Source organism: Colius striatus, chromosome 11 (genome assembly GCF_028858725.1).
Source record: "Colius striatus isolate bColStr4 chromosome 11, bColStr4.1.hap1, whole genome shotgun sequence".
Taxonomy (NCBI): domain Eukaryota; kingdom Metazoa; phylum Chordata; class Aves; order Coliiformes; family Coliidae; genus Colius; species Colius striatus.
The window spans coordinates 6470403-6489915 of NC_084769.1; the positions used below are offsets into that span (position 1 = coordinate 6470403).

At 38.4% G+C, this 19513-nt stretch overlaps 1 protein-coding gene across 1 annotated transcript in view; it reads left to right on the forward strand.

Moving 5' to 3' along the window:
- Positions 1–15002, forward strand: part of LOC133626382 (von Willebrand factor D and EGF domain-containing protein-like) — a 182898-nt gene extending 167896 nt beyond the window's left edge. The window contains exons 26-29 of the mRNA XM_062005149.1: positions 1565–1660; positions 3079–3174; positions 10526–10623; positions 14994–15002. Of these exons, the coding sequence (XP_061861133.1) occupies positions 1565–1660; positions 3079–3174; positions 10526–10623; positions 14994–15002 (299 nt within the window). The remainder of the gene's footprint in view (positions 1–1564; positions 1661–3078; positions 3175–10525; positions 10624–14993) is intronic.
- Positions 15003–19513: the final 4511 nt, after the last annotated feature.

A 19513-nucleotide genomic window follows, 5' to 3' on the forward strand; every position in this document is an offset into this window, starting at 1 on the left:
TGGATCCAAGCAGCTCATCTAAGCATTGGTAAGTCTGACCTGCCTGAGGGCAGGTCACTATGCTGAGGGATCCAGGAGGTTTGGCACAGAGCAAAATGCAAATGTATCGGCCATACAAGAGCAGCAATACAGTGCTAAAAGCTGCCAGTGTAGCAGCAGCTGTATTGAAGGAATAGATGAGGACATAAGAAGCCACAAAAACATTATTTCAGTGCCTCAGGGGAATAATTAAGGGATCTGAAGCTACCCATCTTAAAATACCTGATCATACCTAAGAGAGGAACAGGTGGTTATTTTCCCATCAAATAACAGTTGCTGCAGTTTTGCATGCTGTTTTTTAAATAACCATTCCTATTTTGAGGCTCTTTGCACAATCCAACCTCCTAGAGTAACACTCTGAGAGAGGAGTGTGATAGTTTCAGAGTTCTGTACAGTCCACCCAGTGCCTGCTTCCTGCTGAGGAAGAGCTGGGTGTGCCAGCAAGGATTGCTGCAGCTCATTACAGCTGTTGGGAACAGCTATACACCTATAAAGCTTTAAACATGGCAGAAGCTGTTTGATCCAAATGAGTTCTCACACCTTCACTGTTGGACTCCTCCTAACTCCTTGACACTCATCCTCCTATCCAACCAATTACCATGTAACAGAGTTATATTGTCCTCCACTCCATTAACAAATACCTTTTTCTATGTAAAAGGCAAAGCCTTCTCACTCCCATCATACCAGCACTGTCACGTTTCTAAACTATGTTGCCTCTGATGGGTCCTTCCTAAACCTACAGGGAAGGAGAGATGGGAGACCAGGACTTTGTGTATGTGCCTGTGAAATCTACCTGTATCAAAGTGGGTTTGGACTGCAGATGTTTGCCTTGCCAGAACAGTGAGATTTTACTGTTGAATGTTGCAGAACACCAATATTGACAAATAAAGGGCTTAATCTGAGATACAAAAAAAATAGCAATTAGATTTCTAATGAAACCTAACCCAGAAAATCATATGTTTTCCTGTGACTAAAAGAAAACTTTAGCTTTCACATCCTATTTACATGAAAGAATAAAGTAAAAAGGTAAATACTCTCAAAACTAATGGCATGGAAAGGCAATGGAGGAGTAGATGTATTTAGTCTTCAAGCTCTGTTGAATGCAAAAACATCCCCAGAAATGTGGTTAAACAATCTGTCCTCCTCAAGACTTTTCTTATCCAAATGAACATCTGAGAACATGTTTTCCAATCAAGAAGTGAAAGCTCTAACAAGTATTCAGTCTGTCTACAGCTGCCTTGGAAAATTTCTTACTTGCTTTTCTGAAAATCATTGTAATTAATGCCTCTCAATTTTTTTCTGGTGAGGCAGCTCTTAGAAGAGTTTCCCTGGAAGAACTTCTACACAGGGCATAGCATTTTCCAGAAGGATTTATGAGAACTATCAAGCCTCTGCATTTCAGAGTCTCAAATCCAAGTTACTTGTCTGTTTTTTAATTACAAACAACTAAACTGTCTGAAAGGCAGTGGTAAAGCCTTCCCTCATTTCCCAACCACCGTGTTCTTCCTTTGGTATGTCTCTGCAGGTGTCTGTGATCCCGTGTGCATGAACGGAGGGAGATGTGTACGGCCAAACGTCTGCGACTGCCCGTCTGGTTGGAGGGGAAAGCACTGCAATAAACGTAAGCCCCTCTACTGCCCATCAAACAGATTGCTATGACTTACACCAGTCAACATCCATTGTAGTCTTCTTTGAATATTAAAAGGGTAGTGAACAGAATCCGTTTTGCTACTTCAGCAGTTTGCAGTAAAACTGGTTTAAGTACAGGTAATAGGAAAGGCTATAAACATTTGATGCTTGCAGAGGAAGAAAAGCTGTGTCCGGGAACCCTGGTTCCACTTCATGCAACTGTCTGTTACACACCTTGTTATGGAAATTCATTTTTATAGTATTAAACTTGAAGCATTGATTTTATGTTTTAACAGCTTCATGTATTTTGTTCTATTTTACAGAGAAATGCCATATATTTCAAAACACTGAGCTATTTAAAGCCTGCTATAAAACCTTCCATATTGATATACTCTCAAGGTCACCAGATACATTTTTGGTGCATAATTTGGAGAATGAAATGTTCTTAGTCTGTAAGATCTGACTAGAGTTACATAAAAATGTAATTAAAAAAAAGCCTCTCACCCTAAAATATTTTCAGGGAATATTTTCCCTTACCTGGCTATGCATTACCATGATATTGACAGATAAGCTGAATACATTTATAATCAAGATGACATACTTTATGTAAACCAGATTAAAATATTGGCTTTTTACCCTTTGGGTCCTGATAGGAAATATGATTACACAACCAGTGGTTTAAAATTCTAATATTAATAAGTTATTCTGAAATTCTGAAGGAAGTCTGTGTCTCTCACACACATGCACCAACACGTGCATTCACTCTGTCAGGATCTCTGAAGAAATCATATATGCAATAAAAATATCAAAGCTTAACTATGAGAATCTATTTAGTTATAATATGAAAGAAATATGCATATAGCATGTATGAGTCTATCACATCCTGTGTGACCTGATCTAGGTTGACCTGCTTCTGCAGGAGGGCTGGACTAGATGATCTATAAAGGTGCCTTCCAACCCTTACCCTTCTATGCACTGTGAGGGTGATGAAGCAGTGGAACAGGCTGCCCAGAGTGGTTGTGGAGTCTCCTTCCTTGGAGGTCTTCAAGACCCGCCTGGACATGTTCCTATGTGACCTGATCTAGGTTGACCTGCATCTGCATGGGGGTTGGACTAGATGATCTCTAAAGATCCCTTCCAACCCCTACCATTCTATGATTCCATGATAGCTGATGGTGAGCCGAGCATTGGAAATAGCAAAGCTTCCAGTGGAGAGTCATCAAAGATAAATTTCTTAAGAAGCAAGTATATAAGAATCCTGAACACTGATTATCTGATGAACAGAACACATTCACTGCTTTAGAAATTAGCCATATGGAATAAAACCTATCAGGTCACCTTTCAGACACATCTTGAATATCCAGATATATCATCTACATCCTCTCACTTGTTTCATGTCACCGTGTTCAGCTGTTTGCCTGCAGAAATGTCTGAATGGTGGAGAATGCATAGGTCCAAACATCTGCGAGTGCTCTGGAGGATGGGCAGGAATGCTGTGCCAGACCCGTAAGTGCTGCTCTGATTACTCCAGTTTTGTAGCCATGCATGTTGCACTGGAGATCTTTACACATTAAAGTATAATTAAGCATAAGTACCTATAAGTATAATTAGGCATAAGTGTATATTGTGTTAGGTTTACAGTTGGACTCAATCATCCTAAAGGTCTTTTCCAACCTAAATGATTCTGGGATTCTGTAATTCTATTGCATGTAATAGTCAACCATAACATGATTAGCACCGAAATCCTGCCTCTTGTTTGTCAGAACTGTCGGGTGCTGCCAGTTAAACTATTACTTTCATAGACATTTCTGGACTCAACAGCACTGTGAGAAAGAGATCTGACATCTTTTACTTATGTGGATGCTGAGCTCAACTTGTTGGACAAAATTAATGGTCTTGAAATCAAATCCTTTGAAGTGCAAGGTAAAAAAGAGGGGTTAGGGACAAAAGGAAATGGAGTAGCCCACTCTGCATACCCAGATGGCATTGAACACAGAAAGAAATTCCATGTATCTCCTAACCTAAGAGCCTTACCCTGTAAACATTACACATTCAGACTGACCGCCGAGATATGAAGTCTTTCATGTACAGGACTGGAAGACTTGTAATAGGAAAAGACCTGTTATTACCTGTTACATACAGGGTCACTTCAGTTTGTGTATGTTATTATCTTTAGGGCATAAGAAAAATATCAAGGCATTATGCCCTTTAAAGAGCAATCTTTCTTTCCTCTCACACTCACAGACCATAATTACTTATGGAAATCTTTTGGCAGTTAAATCCCAATAGCTGTGTAATTGTTTCTTTGTGCCAATTGTCTTCTAGTTCAATCATGGTAATGTTTATTTATTAGTTGCTGACATTATTCTCAACTCAGTTTATTAAATAAACAAACACATTGTGCTTGTTTCTGTGAAAGGCAAGTAAGGCTTACTATCATTAACAATTCCTCCTGTTCTAAGCAGGCATGCAAGCCTAGGCAACTTTTAATATATCTATTTAGCCAGCTCTTTTTTCAGCTTTGCTCCACATCTGTTCATTGGCTAGCCACTCTGTTTTTACTGTTTCTTCCCATGTATTCTTCCCACTGTAGTGGGGAATTAAATCAGCTTTTTGTCCAAAAGGAGCTGGCCAAACTCCTAGGTCCCACAGCAAACCCAAATAATCACCAAGTGGTTAAAATTGCCTGTTTTTTCTTAAATAGAAAGAGAGAAAACTGTTGTCAGACAGCAGATGGTGAGGTCTCATTGTATTGCTCCAGGGCATTCACAGTGAAGCAGGGAGGAAGCAGGGGAACAAGAAAGTCTCTGTCCTCACAGATGTTAGGTATAAAGTTTTGCATAGATATGTAACCCCTGAAAAAGGGTCTGGTTTTGTGTTTTAATGGGAATCTGTTTGCCCAAACCCAGAACTCAATGAAAACAATTGTATTTATATCTCTAAATGTAAAAAGCCTCCTGACTGCCTCCCTTGCTCAAAGAAATGCTCACCTTTGCCTCACTGGCAAGCAGCCCGCTGCCAGCAGCAAAGACCAACCTCTGCTCACATCTGTTTGTTTCCCTCTTATTTCTTTGGCCTATTTGCCAGCAGCACACAAATAGTGGGTTAAATCCATGCACACTGCCAGAGCCAGTGCATTTCTGGCAAGGAAGTGTTTGCTTTGTCACACTACTACCCTATGCAAAACTGCTTTGCCATGTTTAAGCCCTTGAGGTTTCCCTGTGTTCTGAACCCCCTTTTTTTCTGCTTGGGTACATATGCACAAATTCTGTGCTTTGCTACAGTATCAACAACAAGGCTGAATATGGCTTTGATCTGCACCACTTTACCTGTAGACTTTGGCTCTTAACAGAGAAAAATATTGATATCATAAGATAATAAAGTAATAGCAACATATTATTAATGACAAGAAAATGATATTATTTAGTCCATATTATTCTATTACCTATGATATGAAAGCATCTCACATTGTTTATTATATTGTATACTATTTGATTAATTTACAGTCTCTACAGATTATTAGATTCTCCTATTATTCTTCTAAATTGTTTCCATTTCATGATGCCAAAAAAAAAGCCATCTCACTTGACAAGTAACAATCCAGCTGATAACTTCTCTCAGCAATCGCTGTGCTTCCTCTGCTATCCAGAAGCAGTCAGAGCTGGATTGTTTCTTTGAGGCTTTTTCAAGGGTAGGAAGAGGTTTGATAACCCCATCTTCAGTCTTTGTTTTCAACCTGTGGCTTCACACAGCTGCCCTTATTGGGATGGCACCGATGGAAATGAAGATACAGATTTCATCTACATACTGCACCTCATGTTTTCCTCATTAACACACATTCAGTAGGATAACTAGTCCAAAGGATCTACAGAGACTTCTACTGCTGTTTTATGGGCATTTCTGATGGAAAAAAAATGTTTCAGTCCTTTAAACTGAGATAGCTGGCCAGAGTAAGCCATGAAGCCACAAAAAGAGGCAATGGACAAATGCTGAAAATTTATCTTGGACATCTCCTTTTGATTTATCTTTAATAGGAAGTCACAGATCACCTTAATCAGTGAAGTTTTTAACTCACAAAAGCCTAAGCCTACATAGAGAGTTCAAGATGATGTTTGGAGGCAGCACTAGATTCAGCTGCCACAATCAAATCTTTTCTTTGTTCAGACTTCTATAAAACCAGAAACAAGCAAAACATGACAGTCTCTATTTTTAGTTCCCTCGTAATTAATTTAAATGCTTGCAAGTGCAAATACTGATATCTCAGAATTTCCTGACAACTTTCACCAGGAAAAAAAGGACACAGATCTCTATTACAAGTGATAGCCCAAAATGCTTCAACCCTTCAGCAGATAACACCATTGACAGTAACCTAGAAGAGATTTTCAGTTCTGTTGCAATGAAGATTGGCAATGTCTGAGTCAGAATAGCTTTATGTCTAAAGTGTTTTGAAAATGCCTCAGAGAGCAAGACTGGACTGTGCTGTCAGAAGTAGTCACTACACGTTAAGGAGCTGATATCTAATTTGGAACGGGTCTGCTACATTTTGGAGATGCAATCGTACAAGCAAAAACTTTGCCTCTTTTGCAATGATGTGCAATGAAATTGCATGTCCATGTGATGCAGTGAATTATGAATTTCTTAATGCTACAATCAAACTCACAATGACATCCCAAAGACATCTGTGCAGGTTTTTTTTTTTCCTTACAGTTTCACCAGTCTCTGGCTACAACTAAACTACAGAACTTGGCAAGAGTAAAAGCAGAGAATTTCAGGAGACATTGGTAACAGATAAAACACAATAGTCTTCTTTTATCAGACTGTAAATAAAGAGATCAATCAAGAGAATAGTGTTCTTCCCCAGTCATCTGTAACTGAACAGAACAGCTTCTGAAAGAGAATCAATATAATAGGTAATTTTTCCCGACAAATAAGGTGTATGGTGGAATACACACATTATCCTTGATAAATACCTATGACTTTGATGGTCATGGTTTAAGGACTAATGGTCAAGTTGCAAATGTAGGCAAATTACCTTTTGGAAGGACAGGGTAAAAAATGTCATTTTAAATATTCAACATGTCTCAACTACAGAATCCTGCAGCTCCATAGGTTAGGCTTCTTCCATTAGAAGCTTTGGCTGGCTGGCTCTGGTTTTAGTTTTCATGACAGCAGCACAAACATCCCAAAAATCCCCTCTCTGAAAGCAGAGAAACAGTATCCCAGGGTAACCATGTCTTCCCATCAGTGTTTTCCTTCCCATTCTGTTTTAGATATCCTACCTAAAGCTCCATGCCTGTGGCTTCCCCTTGCCACCTGCAGTGTTAACTCACATCTCTCTTTTTCTTGAGCTGGGAAAGAAACATTAGACCCAAGAAGTGAAGTACAATCTGGTTACTGTGATAGATCTAGCCAGAACACAGCCCAGTAAATTTAGAAGGCTTCTGGCCAGGGATATAAGTCTGTTGTTTAAGGCTCTGAATGCAGGATCAAGTTATAATTCTAATAATTAATTATAAAGTATAAGAAGGTTATACTTGTGAAGGATCTTCATCATTAAAATTCATGCTGCTATCTTCTGTTCTAATATTATTGAACCCATACTGGCTCCTCATTGCCCTTCAGAATCTCTCCTCTTTATTTGCATGTTATAAGTGTCAAGCTTATAGCCTTATAATTTCCTCAACATTCTTCCTCGTCCTCTCTTTCTGCCTTGAACATCTCAGACAGGCTTTCTTCAGGTTTTGCTATGTAACCCTTTCAAACCTTAAAAAAGGGAAAAAAATCTTTCAAAAGAATGTATTTTGCATGCAAATTATAGCTCTGTTCTCTTAACACCCAGGGATAAATCTCTCTGTAATGGGCATTTATTGATTATAATTTTAATATAAGCTTAGCTTATTAAATGACTTTCTTTGCTGAATCTGTACAGGGTAATGCATACATAGGCTGTGTCATTTTTAGTGTTTAGTGGATTAGCATCCCTTGTAAATACATTTATGAAATATTCATTTGAACTTCAGCTATGTTATTATCCTCTGTTATTTCAACTCCAATCTTCTTCCAAAATGGTTTTTTTTGAATTTTCTCCTAACTGAGCTCTTGTTTTTCTGAGCACTACAGTAGGAATAAGTGGGTGAAGAGGGAAAGACAGGCAGGTAGCAAAGGATAAAAAAGGAGGAAATACTTTCATTGTTTTCATTTTGTTTATATCAACCAAGAATCATAGAAACCACAGAAAGAAAAAGCCAGGTACCTTATCTAACACCTATTCTTCTGCCCATGCATGCTAGAACATCCCCAGCTGCTACAGGGGTCTCCAGAAGAGCTCATTTCTCTTTCCCTTACCTGTTCTTATTTTATCCACCACCAAGCTGAAAGGAAAATCACCTTCCATTTTTCCCCACACCAGATTCAAATTGAATGAGTAATAGCAACATCACACACAGTGTATCAGTATCTCTAATAGCCATATCATACACATTTCTTTCTCTTCTAGCTTACTACCAGTGGAAAAAAGCTGGTGTGGGCACAAGGAGTTCCTCCTGATGACAATGTATTCCTTCTTAGGAAGTGTTTTTGTTCCAGTGAATGAAACTCTTAAGATTTTTCCAGTTATAAATCTGACTTCTTTCAAAGTTCACTTCTTTCAAATGAGCTGAAATAGCAGTGAGCAGATGATGAGCACGCTAGAGCTCAAGCACAATTTCATTCCCCTTCTGCCCCATTCATGGCCAGGATTCAAACTTAAGCCTCCCCTTTAGAAGAAGGAGAATCAGAGGTTTGCAGCCGACTGTTCTGAGTCTCCAAGGGTGCTTTGTAACAGACACCTAACAAAACCAAGTTTGCTTCACAAAAACTTGTTTCGACAAAACAGCACTTTCACCTTTTCAAAACAGCAGAAATATATCAACTAGCTCATATACTAGGAAGGCAAGGTGCTAGCTCCAGGTCACTGAAGTCCTACAGCAGATAACCACCTGACACTGTTGTCTGTTTAAAAAGGAGCACCTGAAGGTCACCAGCACGTCCAGGTCTCTGCATGTTCTTGTTCTAGACATGGTATGGGTCAGTAGTTTTGACACAGCATGAACTCTCACTACCTGACTGTACTCATAAAAGTAGCAGTTTGCCAGGCTGTTTACAGCCTTTCTTTTTGAAGACTTGTAGAGTGTAAATAAGTCTGCTTCTTTGCTCCTCTGTCCCACAGCTGTCAGGCTTGTTCAGTGTACATATTTTGATTTTAATATTCACTACTCTGGCAAAATCTCAACCTCCTCACTGAGTGTTAGCTGCCATGATAACCTGATAGAACAAAACCAGTAGGTCAAACATCTTGTTCCTGGCCTTCCAAGAGAACTGTAACAATCAGCAAAACTCTGAGAATCACATTTGGATGGCTTAGGATCTCACTATGTGTTTTCTAACGAAATTTCACTGTCTCGATCTGTCTCTGAGACTTGGATTGCAACACAAAGAATTTGCATGAGCTTAAATGTGTGTCAAAATCAGAACCTAAGTCTAACTAACTGAAACTGTAGAATTTGTTCCCTCAGCCCCTCAATTTGTTCAAGTCGATTTTCTGTGGAAAAAAAAACCCTCTGAAGGATACATTAAACTCTTTCAAATCTGATGGAACACATTGCTCCACGATGAAGGAGATGATATTGGATCATAGACATGCAGCTACTTTCTTTTCTAAATGAGAAAATCTGCATGCACCTACTTTATCTTCAGATGTGCCTTAATGGTGCAGAGTTTCCAGCTTCCCATGTGCCTCTGCCACACAATGAGAAGTTGCTTCTTGATACATATCTGAAGGGTTTTGAAGGCATTTCGTCTGACTGTCTGTAACTAGGATACAATGTTCTGGCAATATTTACAGAAGGTTTAACTCATGAGATCTAATTAAAATAATATGACATGTGTGTTCTTCTTGAATTGGTGCCCTATGAATTGGCTGTTCTCTTTCCTCTATGCCAAATCAATGTCACAACAATATAAACTGCTAATGAGGATGAAAAGCTGACTAATTCAATTTATTGTCTTTTTTTTCTCTCTTAAAAAATAAAAAGAACACTGATTCTTTTATTAACAGAATATCTTCAAACACTTGGGCCTCTACAGGTACACTGATGTGCTACATAAGATTTAGAAGTTTTCCTGATTCCTTTTTACTTGGAGTAAAAGTGTCTCTCTGCTCATTCTGTGGGATCACAAAAGTACACATTCTTATGCCCTGGTTTCCAGAGGTGTAAAGTAAGCAGCTCACCATATTCTCCCTTTTATTTGTTGTGATACCATCACCTTTGGGAGTATGGTTTAGTTTAGTGATGGGCCTGGCAGCGTGAGGTTAGTGGTTGGACTCGATGATCTTTTCCAACCGTAATGACTTTATGATACATGTTTAACATATCTTTTCATCTCATTTCAAGAACAGATCTTTAACAGCTGTCATTCCATTTCAATTGGAACAAAAGAAAATCAATTTGGGCATGAATCTGACCCAACTATCAATGCCCAGAATGTATCATGGCTTTCAAAATCAGGCCTTGCACTGAATTTCTGACTGAGCTGAGGTGATTACTTTAGCATAGTCTTCTCTTTCCCCACCAATGGGGAGAAAAGAGAAAAGTAAAGAAAATTGTAAACATAACAGACACACAGGCATGAAAAAGCCTATGGCAAACTAGTCTTAATGCTTCAGTATTTTTTATTTGATTGTCTTATCTATCTTATGAAACTACAGAATCATAATGTATTTTGTCACAACATTTTCGAAAGCAACTAAACATTCCCTTTCTAATTATGAGGCTTCAAATAAGTGTATTTCTAAACAACTTTCCTTTTTCATTTTTAGCACTTTGTGAGCAAAAATGTCTATTTGGAAGCAGATGCATGAGGCCAAATGTCTGTGCTTGCAGAAGTGGCTATACTGGTTCAGCATGTGAAAAGAAGGTAAGATCCAAAGCCACTGGTTTGTATGGTAAGGGGGACAAAAATAACAAAATGTAACTGAAATAGGCTATAAGAAAATGGATTGAACTCTTGGAAACCTTATGAAAGATGTAAATAAGGTTACAAAATAGTTTAAAGGAAGTTTAATGACCACTCAGCTGAGAAAATTGCCTCATCTCCAAGTTCTATACAAACTTTTTTCCTTAGGGAAGAGTTTAATACTTCAAATATAAACCCCACAGAAGCTGTGTTTATTCTGGTAGTTAGGGTCATCCTTAATACGGTGCCACTGTCCAAACCCACTAATCATCTGCACAGCAAACCCTGGAGAAAAATAGCTGGTTGCAGTCCAGCCCAAGCCTGGAAGTTTTTCAGACTTGCAAGGGCAACCTGCTCCTCCTCAACAGACACCTGTCTGCTTGGTTTTCACCCTCTGGCCTTCCAAACTTTGCCTCTTGTTCACAACATGAAGTCACCTTGCAACCAGGAGGTCTGTGAGCAGCAATTATTCTTGCTCATTCCTTCTCCGTTCCAGTTCCTGATCTCCACAGACAGCCTGCTTTGTCTTGCTGAGCTTGACCTCCAGCTACACATTAAATGTCACCATAGACCTATCCAAAAGTAGCAAAACACCAAAACAATTCTCCTGGTCAGAGCCGGATTCACTTCTCTCCTCTGAGTAGCTGTTAGAAGCTCTTTTCCAAGATGACCTCTCCTAGCACCCGTTGGAACTCACTGCTTCACTACCAAACGTTTTCCTGCCTATGCTCAGATTGGACTGAATCTCCTGTGCCTTTCCAAGGTGAATGACAGTCAAAATAGGTGGCACCCTTCCTTCTCTGTATCTTTGTGCTGGGATAACTGTTCTCTTGCCTAACGAACAACCAAAGATTTGCCCAAAGCAAAATGAAATCCGGTCCGTGCAAGTCATTTTTTTTTTGCATGAATTTGAGAAGCACTGAGTTGGGTAAACATTAACCTCACTCCCTCACAGAAACCCCAATAAGCCATGTCCAACTATCAGAATGGTTTGCAAGGTTATAGGACATTTAACAGCTGGGCTTGACCTGACCATCACGTCAGTGAATGTCTTCGGGTCCAGTTTCTCCCCTGCATCACCACTAAGACAAAATCTTTGTTTCTGTCTTTCCTGCTGTGCCTAAACTCTGGATATATCAACTTGAATTTCCCCTTCTATTTCAAGTACTGCTTTATTTCACAACCTGCACTCCCTGTTTCTCAGAGTCTTCCCCAATCACAAAACCCCACAGTATATTTGCACGTTTGTCATTGTTAAGGGCCACAGCTTCAAGCCACAGTCAGAAAAGCCACTCCATTCAGATGTCCTGACAGACTCAGTCTCCAGCTTTGAAAAAGGCAGCTTGCCCACTCATTTATCTATATTGAAAGGCTAGGGGCAAAACTCAACATACTTTCATTACACAATGCATTAAGAGAAAGCATGAAAATCTATTCAGATAGTCACTTTATTCTGTTAATGATAATTAGATTTTAATATAAGAATTAAAGCTCTGTATGGATTTTCTTAACAAGTACATTCTCATACTAAATTACAGCTCCTGCATCAATACTGAAATGCAGCTGATGTAGATAAGATGAGTAAGTGTTGTAATTTTATATATATATATAAAAGTCTATTAAACACATTGGCTGTAGCCCAGGAAAACATGGTGCACATTTTCTCAAATAATTAACAGGAGTCCAAATGGAAGCACGAATGTGCCAAGATAAACTGGAGTTATTGTCTGCAGGTGTTTCTATGCAGGACTTTCTCTTGGTAGATTGAGAGCTGCCCTTTTTGATACAGCAGACCAAGATTACCAGAATTACTTTAAAGCATTATTCTAGTTGTGAAAGTGTGAAGTACGATATTTGTCATTTCACAAATGAAGTGGAACTTGGTTGCACTTAACAGAAAATATTCCATCAAAAAAAAAAAACAGGCTTCCTTTTTCACATGAATAAACTATTACACAATAAATCAGTCCTGAAAGAGAAAGAAAGTAGAGGGAAAAAAAAATCTTTGCATATTATGGATGTCCAAAATGCCAAGCCATCAATGATACATGTAAACACATGGATCTCTCCAGCAACGATTCATCTCACAGGTTTTTGAAGCACTCTTCAGTCCCAGGGCTTATTGTGCAGAAATACTGATTGGCTGCACTGATATGATTGCTTTGATGTGATGAAGGAAATGTTCTGAATAAAAGAGAATTAACAGGTTTCCTTCAATCCCCGAGCCTTCCTGAATGTTAGCATCAATAATAAAACAGATGGATTTAATGGTGTCTAGTTGAAATTACACAGCTTACATTAAACTAGAGGAAATGAGCTACCCCTCCAAAAAAATCAAGATTATAAAAGATATTAAAACACAAAGCTCATTTACTAGGATGGATTACAGTTAATTGTAAACATAGGAATTCATTCCCATTTCAGTCTACAACAGTTGGGACAACAGGCCTTCCAAGAGTCAATTTACCAGACTGGATCAGGTATAAATGAACAATCTGAACAGGCTTCAATCGGCTTCTCCTTCAAACCTGTCAGTTGTGGAAATCTCATCATTTATCTAAGTAAGCATTCAAGTATTTAACTGTGTTATTAGAGCACAGTTTTGTTTTTCCTAACACTGAACATAAACCCAATCTGTTGCAAGTAAAAGTGATACTTCTTGGGGTAACCTTGGCAAGCACAGAGAAAAGTTATCACAGTTCTTTCAGTAACAACATTTACATGTTTGAAGACAATTAGAGTCTGCTGCCTGATTTCTTCCCATTTTCCTAAGCTAAACCAACCAAGTTTCAAACTCTTTTCTCTGTTGCTCTTCTTTAAACTCTCTCCACTTTCCCCATGTCCTTCCTGATGTGCTGCAGCCGAGCTACAGCGTGGGCTAGTTCACAGCAACTGCATCCCTGTGTGGCTCCCAAGTCTCTGATTTATAGCTGGAGATTGACATTTTTCTGTGACAGAACTGCAACCTGCTCAGTCTTTTCCACAGTGCAGATACTTTATCACTTCTTTCTAATTTGGCATTTGTGCAGTTGACTTTTCCTCTGTAAGCACCATCTTTATTGTCTTTACTTAATTTTGTCGTATAGATTTCAAGCGGTTTCACCCATTTATCAAAAAGGTTTTTAATTCTAAGCCTCCTTGCACTGTCTCCAAGTGTGATATTGTTTAAAAATGTGACATCTCATTGTCTAAGACATTAATGAAAGTAATAAATAGCAGAAAAATCAGGGCTTACAGACTACTGATAAAAGTATTCCTTGATAATACTTTATCACACAGGCCTTACTCTTTACTTCTTTCCTCTGAATCATACTTACTGGTATGACCATCAGAGGTCTTCCTAAGATGAAAAACATACCTGTTCTTGGTGGATAGAGTGGTTGCTTCCCTTAAGCTCAAGGGGCTTACAAATGGATTGTTTAATAATTTGTGTTAGTATCGTTCCAGGTACTATTTATACCCTTCTGCAGTTTTCAAGCCAGATCACTGCTGGTTTAGAAACCACATCTTTAAATATAAAGGGGTAAACCCTGTGAGGCCCTGTTGACCTGGGAAAACTGCTTCATGTAAAGAGCCTCTTATATAGTAAGACTTTCCATGTGGAGGAGTTAATGCTCAGCAGATAGCATACCATCAGTTCAAATTCCAGTTTATTTCCTAGCCATTTGACCTTGTACACAGGCCTTAAATCCATCTTTTCTGGATCTAAATACTGAGTTCATTTCCAACTCTCTGTTGCACTCCTGTTCACTTGTTAATTTTGATCATGTTAAACCTTTTGTCACGTTTAAGCTTTCAGTGGAGACTGAGGAAAATGTACATTTTCACAAATTATTCATCATCAGCATCCTAGTTCCCCCATTTATATTGCCAAGTGATTTGCAATTCATTTACTGACATTTTTGGTTTACTTTGTTTTGGACTTTTCTCTAAACAAGGAGTGCCAACAGCTTTCCTCAGAAGGCTAATGAACTTGCTACAACAGCAATCTCTTAGAAACCTTTTGCATATTTTTAATTTCTATTGACTCTTTGAGACATCCAGATAGTTTAGCAAGTTTCATGGCAGACATGAAGACAAATGCTCCTGCTGACTTTTACATCCAAAACAGCTATTAGAGCACATTTGTTCAAGGCCAGAAAGGGTGACCTAAGCAAAACAGACTGAACAGGCATCTTTTGCAGTGGAACAACAGTGGAAAACTTTGGCACGAGTCTTAGAAGAGACTATGATGATCATTGCACTTGTACAATGAGGAGCTTGTCAGAAAGCTGAAATTCCTTTTGTATCTGTTGTCCTGATACCATCACACTTTCCTTTTTTCTTTCTAGATAAAGTAAAAGCATTAATTAAGCCAAGAGAATATATTTAAGCTAAACAATGTAACCTAGTTAGATATAAAAGGCAAACAATACAACACTAAAAGCAATCACAATGGTGACTTTTCCCAATAACAGTTTAAATATCAATGTGCTGAACTTGAGCATTGAATATTTGCTCCAAAGCACAAAAGGACTGAGAAGTGTAGCCCATTTCAGGAAATAATAATTAAGAAAAGATAAACCTTATAGCACATATTTTTAAGACTGGAATTTGCCAGTAAATCAAACAGCAACAGGCTCTCCATTCCCCATGAATGAACCCAGTGACTGCCTTCCAAATAATAAACATGCAATTGATTGCAGCATAGCCTGAATATATGGGATGAAAATCTGTAGTGTGTATGACTACTTGAACACATGTTTGATTTCAGAGGAGCTTATGAAGAAAGAAAACTTATAAAAGTGCTCCTTCAGGACTTCTGCTGGTGTTTCTCCTGCAATAAAAATATACCTTTCCCTTAAGTCTAAATGAGACTCATGATATGGAAATTACAATGTTTTACTTTAGCATTCAGAGTTGTGTGAACACAGGAGAAATCAGTCTACTGAAAGTCTTCCCTGGCATGTTTTGACTTGATGGTGCAATCCTTAAGAATGAGGGTTTTGGGGTGACTGCAGAGAGGTCTAACATGAACACTTAAAAGGTTTTGCCTGTATATCCCTCAATACATGCTTCAGCTTCCTTTGCAGATGTTTCTACCAAAAGAAAGCAGAACAGGGCTTTTGCAGCATTTAAACATCATAATACTTTCTATTTCTTATATAAACATACATATCTATATATATATCCAAAAAAGCTGGTGAGGGGTCTAAAGCACAAGTCTGATGAGAAGTGGTTGAAGGAACCTGAGTTGTTTAGTCAGGAGAAAAGGAGGCTGAGGGGAGACATGATCACTCTGTACAAGTACTTGAAAGGAGATTGTGGTGGTGAGGTGGGGATTGGTCTCTTCTCCAATGGAGCAAGAGATAGAACAAGAGGAAACAGCCTCAAGTTGCAACAGGGGAGGTTTAGAGATTGGGAAAAAATTCTTCACTGCTAGGGTTATCAATCCCTGGAACAGCCTGCCCAGGAGAGCAGTTGAGTTTCACTCCCTGGAGGTATTTAAAAGATGTGTGGGGCTGTGGAACATTGGCTAGTGGTGGATGTGGCAGTGTTAGGTTTATGGTTGGACTCAATTGCCTTAAAGATGCATTCAAAACCAAAGTGATTCTGTGATTTTAGATAGATATATTTACACAAATACACACACATCTAAAATCTAGATGGGTATTTTAGTATGAATGTTTATATAGATATGAAACGTGTAATATGACACTGGCATGCACCTACATTTTTATTTAACCTCAATAAATATATATCAGTCTTCCAGATATTACACACATTTTCTTCCATGCAAAATCAAATCCTCAATCTAAGTAAACCTGTCTAAATCCCAGCAGGCACTTGTAGAAGTACATTCTCTTTTCATACAAAATAAATGTTCCACATAGCATTCACAAATTAACAACTGCTATCTGGATATGGCACTATCAGAAACTAAGGTAAAGGTTTTTAGATTCAAATAGGGAAGTAAAATTTGGATACATGATGCTAATATCAAGGTTAACATGTCACATCCAATATAGATATATCAAGATTAAGGAGCACCTTTCTTCTGGTCCTGAATAATAAATTAGTATCAACATCTTTATGTGCTTTGTAATACAGCTTTCTATAAAACTGCCCTTCAGAACAGGTTCTTAAATCTGTGTGCTAGCATAAAATAAAGCTTTTCATATCATCTGTTATCTTGTTTTGGGATAAAGAAAACTCAGTCATGTATTTAAACCAAGATGATATTCATGGACAACTTCTGCTGTATGAAAATGGGATAAGTGCACTGAAACGCTTTCAGGCAAGAAGCCAACAATCTCCATGTGTTATACAGAAGTGGCAGAGTGATTTTTTTTTTTTAAGGCACACCTGCTTTAGATGAAAGAAATTGAATTCCAACTCCATAACTGTCAAGCGCCACCGCAAATAATAGAGCCTAAGCCCAATAATTTCAGCAATATAGCTATTTTCCTGTTGATGCGATGGAGCAGAAATCAGCCATAGCTAGATGATATCACTTTATGTGCGTGCTTTGGAAACACTTCCATTCATCATTTCACTGCTTAAATCCACACCTTCCTCATTCCCTGGTTAATAAAAACTTTGGTTACCCGCGTCAAAATTGTGAAAACCATATGGATTGTGATTTTGCCCTAATTGCATAAAAATGCCAAAGAATACACAGTAACTGCTATAAATTTCATTTGAACGCTTCCACGTAATATTTCTTACATGATACCACATGCATAAGCCTATAGTCCCTTAAGCAGCTGAATCCTCATTTCTTTTTTGCAGCTCCCAATAGGATGAAGATAACAGCAGGACAATGAAGACAATCATTTGGGTATTGAGAATCTGGCACTGAGCACGTTTTCCATTTGGGAAGATACAGTGTGAAGACATTGCTAGTTATCTCCCTTTTACCCTTACATAACCACACAGAAGAATAAACAAAACCACAAGCAATCCTTCTCATATGTCAATAGACCTAGACTTGTTTTCAAATCTGTCTATGGCAGAACTCAAACTCATTATCTGTGGCTGTAGTAACACCATCACAATGACTGCTCATGACAAGAAGATTTTTAAATGGCACAGATCATTTTGGAAAGCATTTTAGTGTCATTTTATTCTGCTTTCATTACAATTTGAAGGCATAGATAAATTTCCTCATTTCTTGCCTTTCTCTTTTAAACAGATAGGTTTATCTACAGTCTAGAGAAAAATGAATAAGTAATATCCTGCTTCTACTGAGAAATTTCAGTGGCTACCAAGGGAAAGGCCTCAATGTTGTTTAACTAACACTAGATCCAGCCTGTAGTGTCTTTCTGCTGAGTAACTGCTGAAGCCAAACACTTTAGTTTTCTAAGTTGCTAAAGTGTCAGAATGTATTTGTGGAAGTATCAATGCAATATCTGGTGAAATGATGGCTTTTAGTTGCCTTTACACCTGAGTTCTCCTTCGCCCTCTGTAACAGCCATATATGGCTTCTGGGCAATGCTTGACATGCCCAGACACACAAGGCTCCACGTAGCTGTACAGCCTTAGTCCTTGGAAGCATATTAAAACAGTAGCAACATATGGGCTGGGGGAAATATTGGAAAACCTAGGTGCTCTCAGAAATATGTGTCTAAAGCTGAAAATTCAGATGTATAGAAATCTACCACTGGCTCACCTGCAGTGGCCAAAAGACAAGCCCATCACAGGGAGCAGTACTGACGTGGGATGGGATGAGATGGGATGGAGCAGTGGCAGGAAACCTGGGTGGAGGAGGAAGAAGTGCAAGGAAGGAAATAAAGACGGCAATTAGCAATAAGGACAGTGAAGTTCACTTGGATGAAGACAGTTCTCAAAACCCAAACCATGCTCTAGGCATTCAGGCTCTCCTTTCATTTGTCTCCCTGGGAGATCCCAAGCAACTGCAGATCAAAAATCTCAGTGCCTTAATGGAGGAATACAGAAGTTTTGACACCCCTGCACTATCCCTGAAGCAATTTAAGGGAACAATGATACAAATAAGGATTTTTTTTGTTTTATTGAACCTTCAGGACTGCAACAGTAACTAGATGCAAGATTTGATCTGACCCTGTCAATTTATAATAAAATACACTGACTGTACAAATTAAGGATTTAAACAGGCTTGGACAAACTGTCAGTACTCTAACTCATAGACACATACCTCCTCCCTTTTGTCCCTCTCCTAACAGTAGCATTTTTTCCCCCCATGTCTAACCGATATAGCAAAACGATTTTAAATGTATCCATCCTGTTTTCCAATAAACAATTCTCTGTTCCTTATTTCTGAAGTTTCACCTTTCATTTTCTGTTATACACTGCCCCAATGTGAATGCAAAAGATTAAAAAATTACTCCTTGCAAGTTTTCTACAAACATTTAGAGGAAAGACCAGACTTCAAAAGTTCTTGCTGTATTTTACTAATACATACTTATCTAGTTCACAGTCAGCAATCTCAATATGAAGTTAAGTTTTTAGCATACACTTTACCACTTCCAGGAAGACATTAATACTAAAACAGAACATTGGCACCAGATGAGTATCTACAAGATTAAATTTAGGGTGGCAATTACACCTTTCTTGAAGTACAGCACCAATCAATAAAAAAGATTTCTATTACCTTGCCTCCATAATGTCTACAAGAGATGATGCTAATGACCAAAACCCCTTGCCAAGACTGGATTTGAAAACCTGTAACAGCTTTCATGCCTTGCAGCTTCTCACTGTATCTCACAAAGTGACTATTTGAGACAATATACACGCACATCTATTTTTAAACAATTAAAAAGTTGTTTTGCATCTTTGAAGATAGTTGATGTGTGGTTATAAAACATAAAAAAATGGCAATAAAGAGCAATGC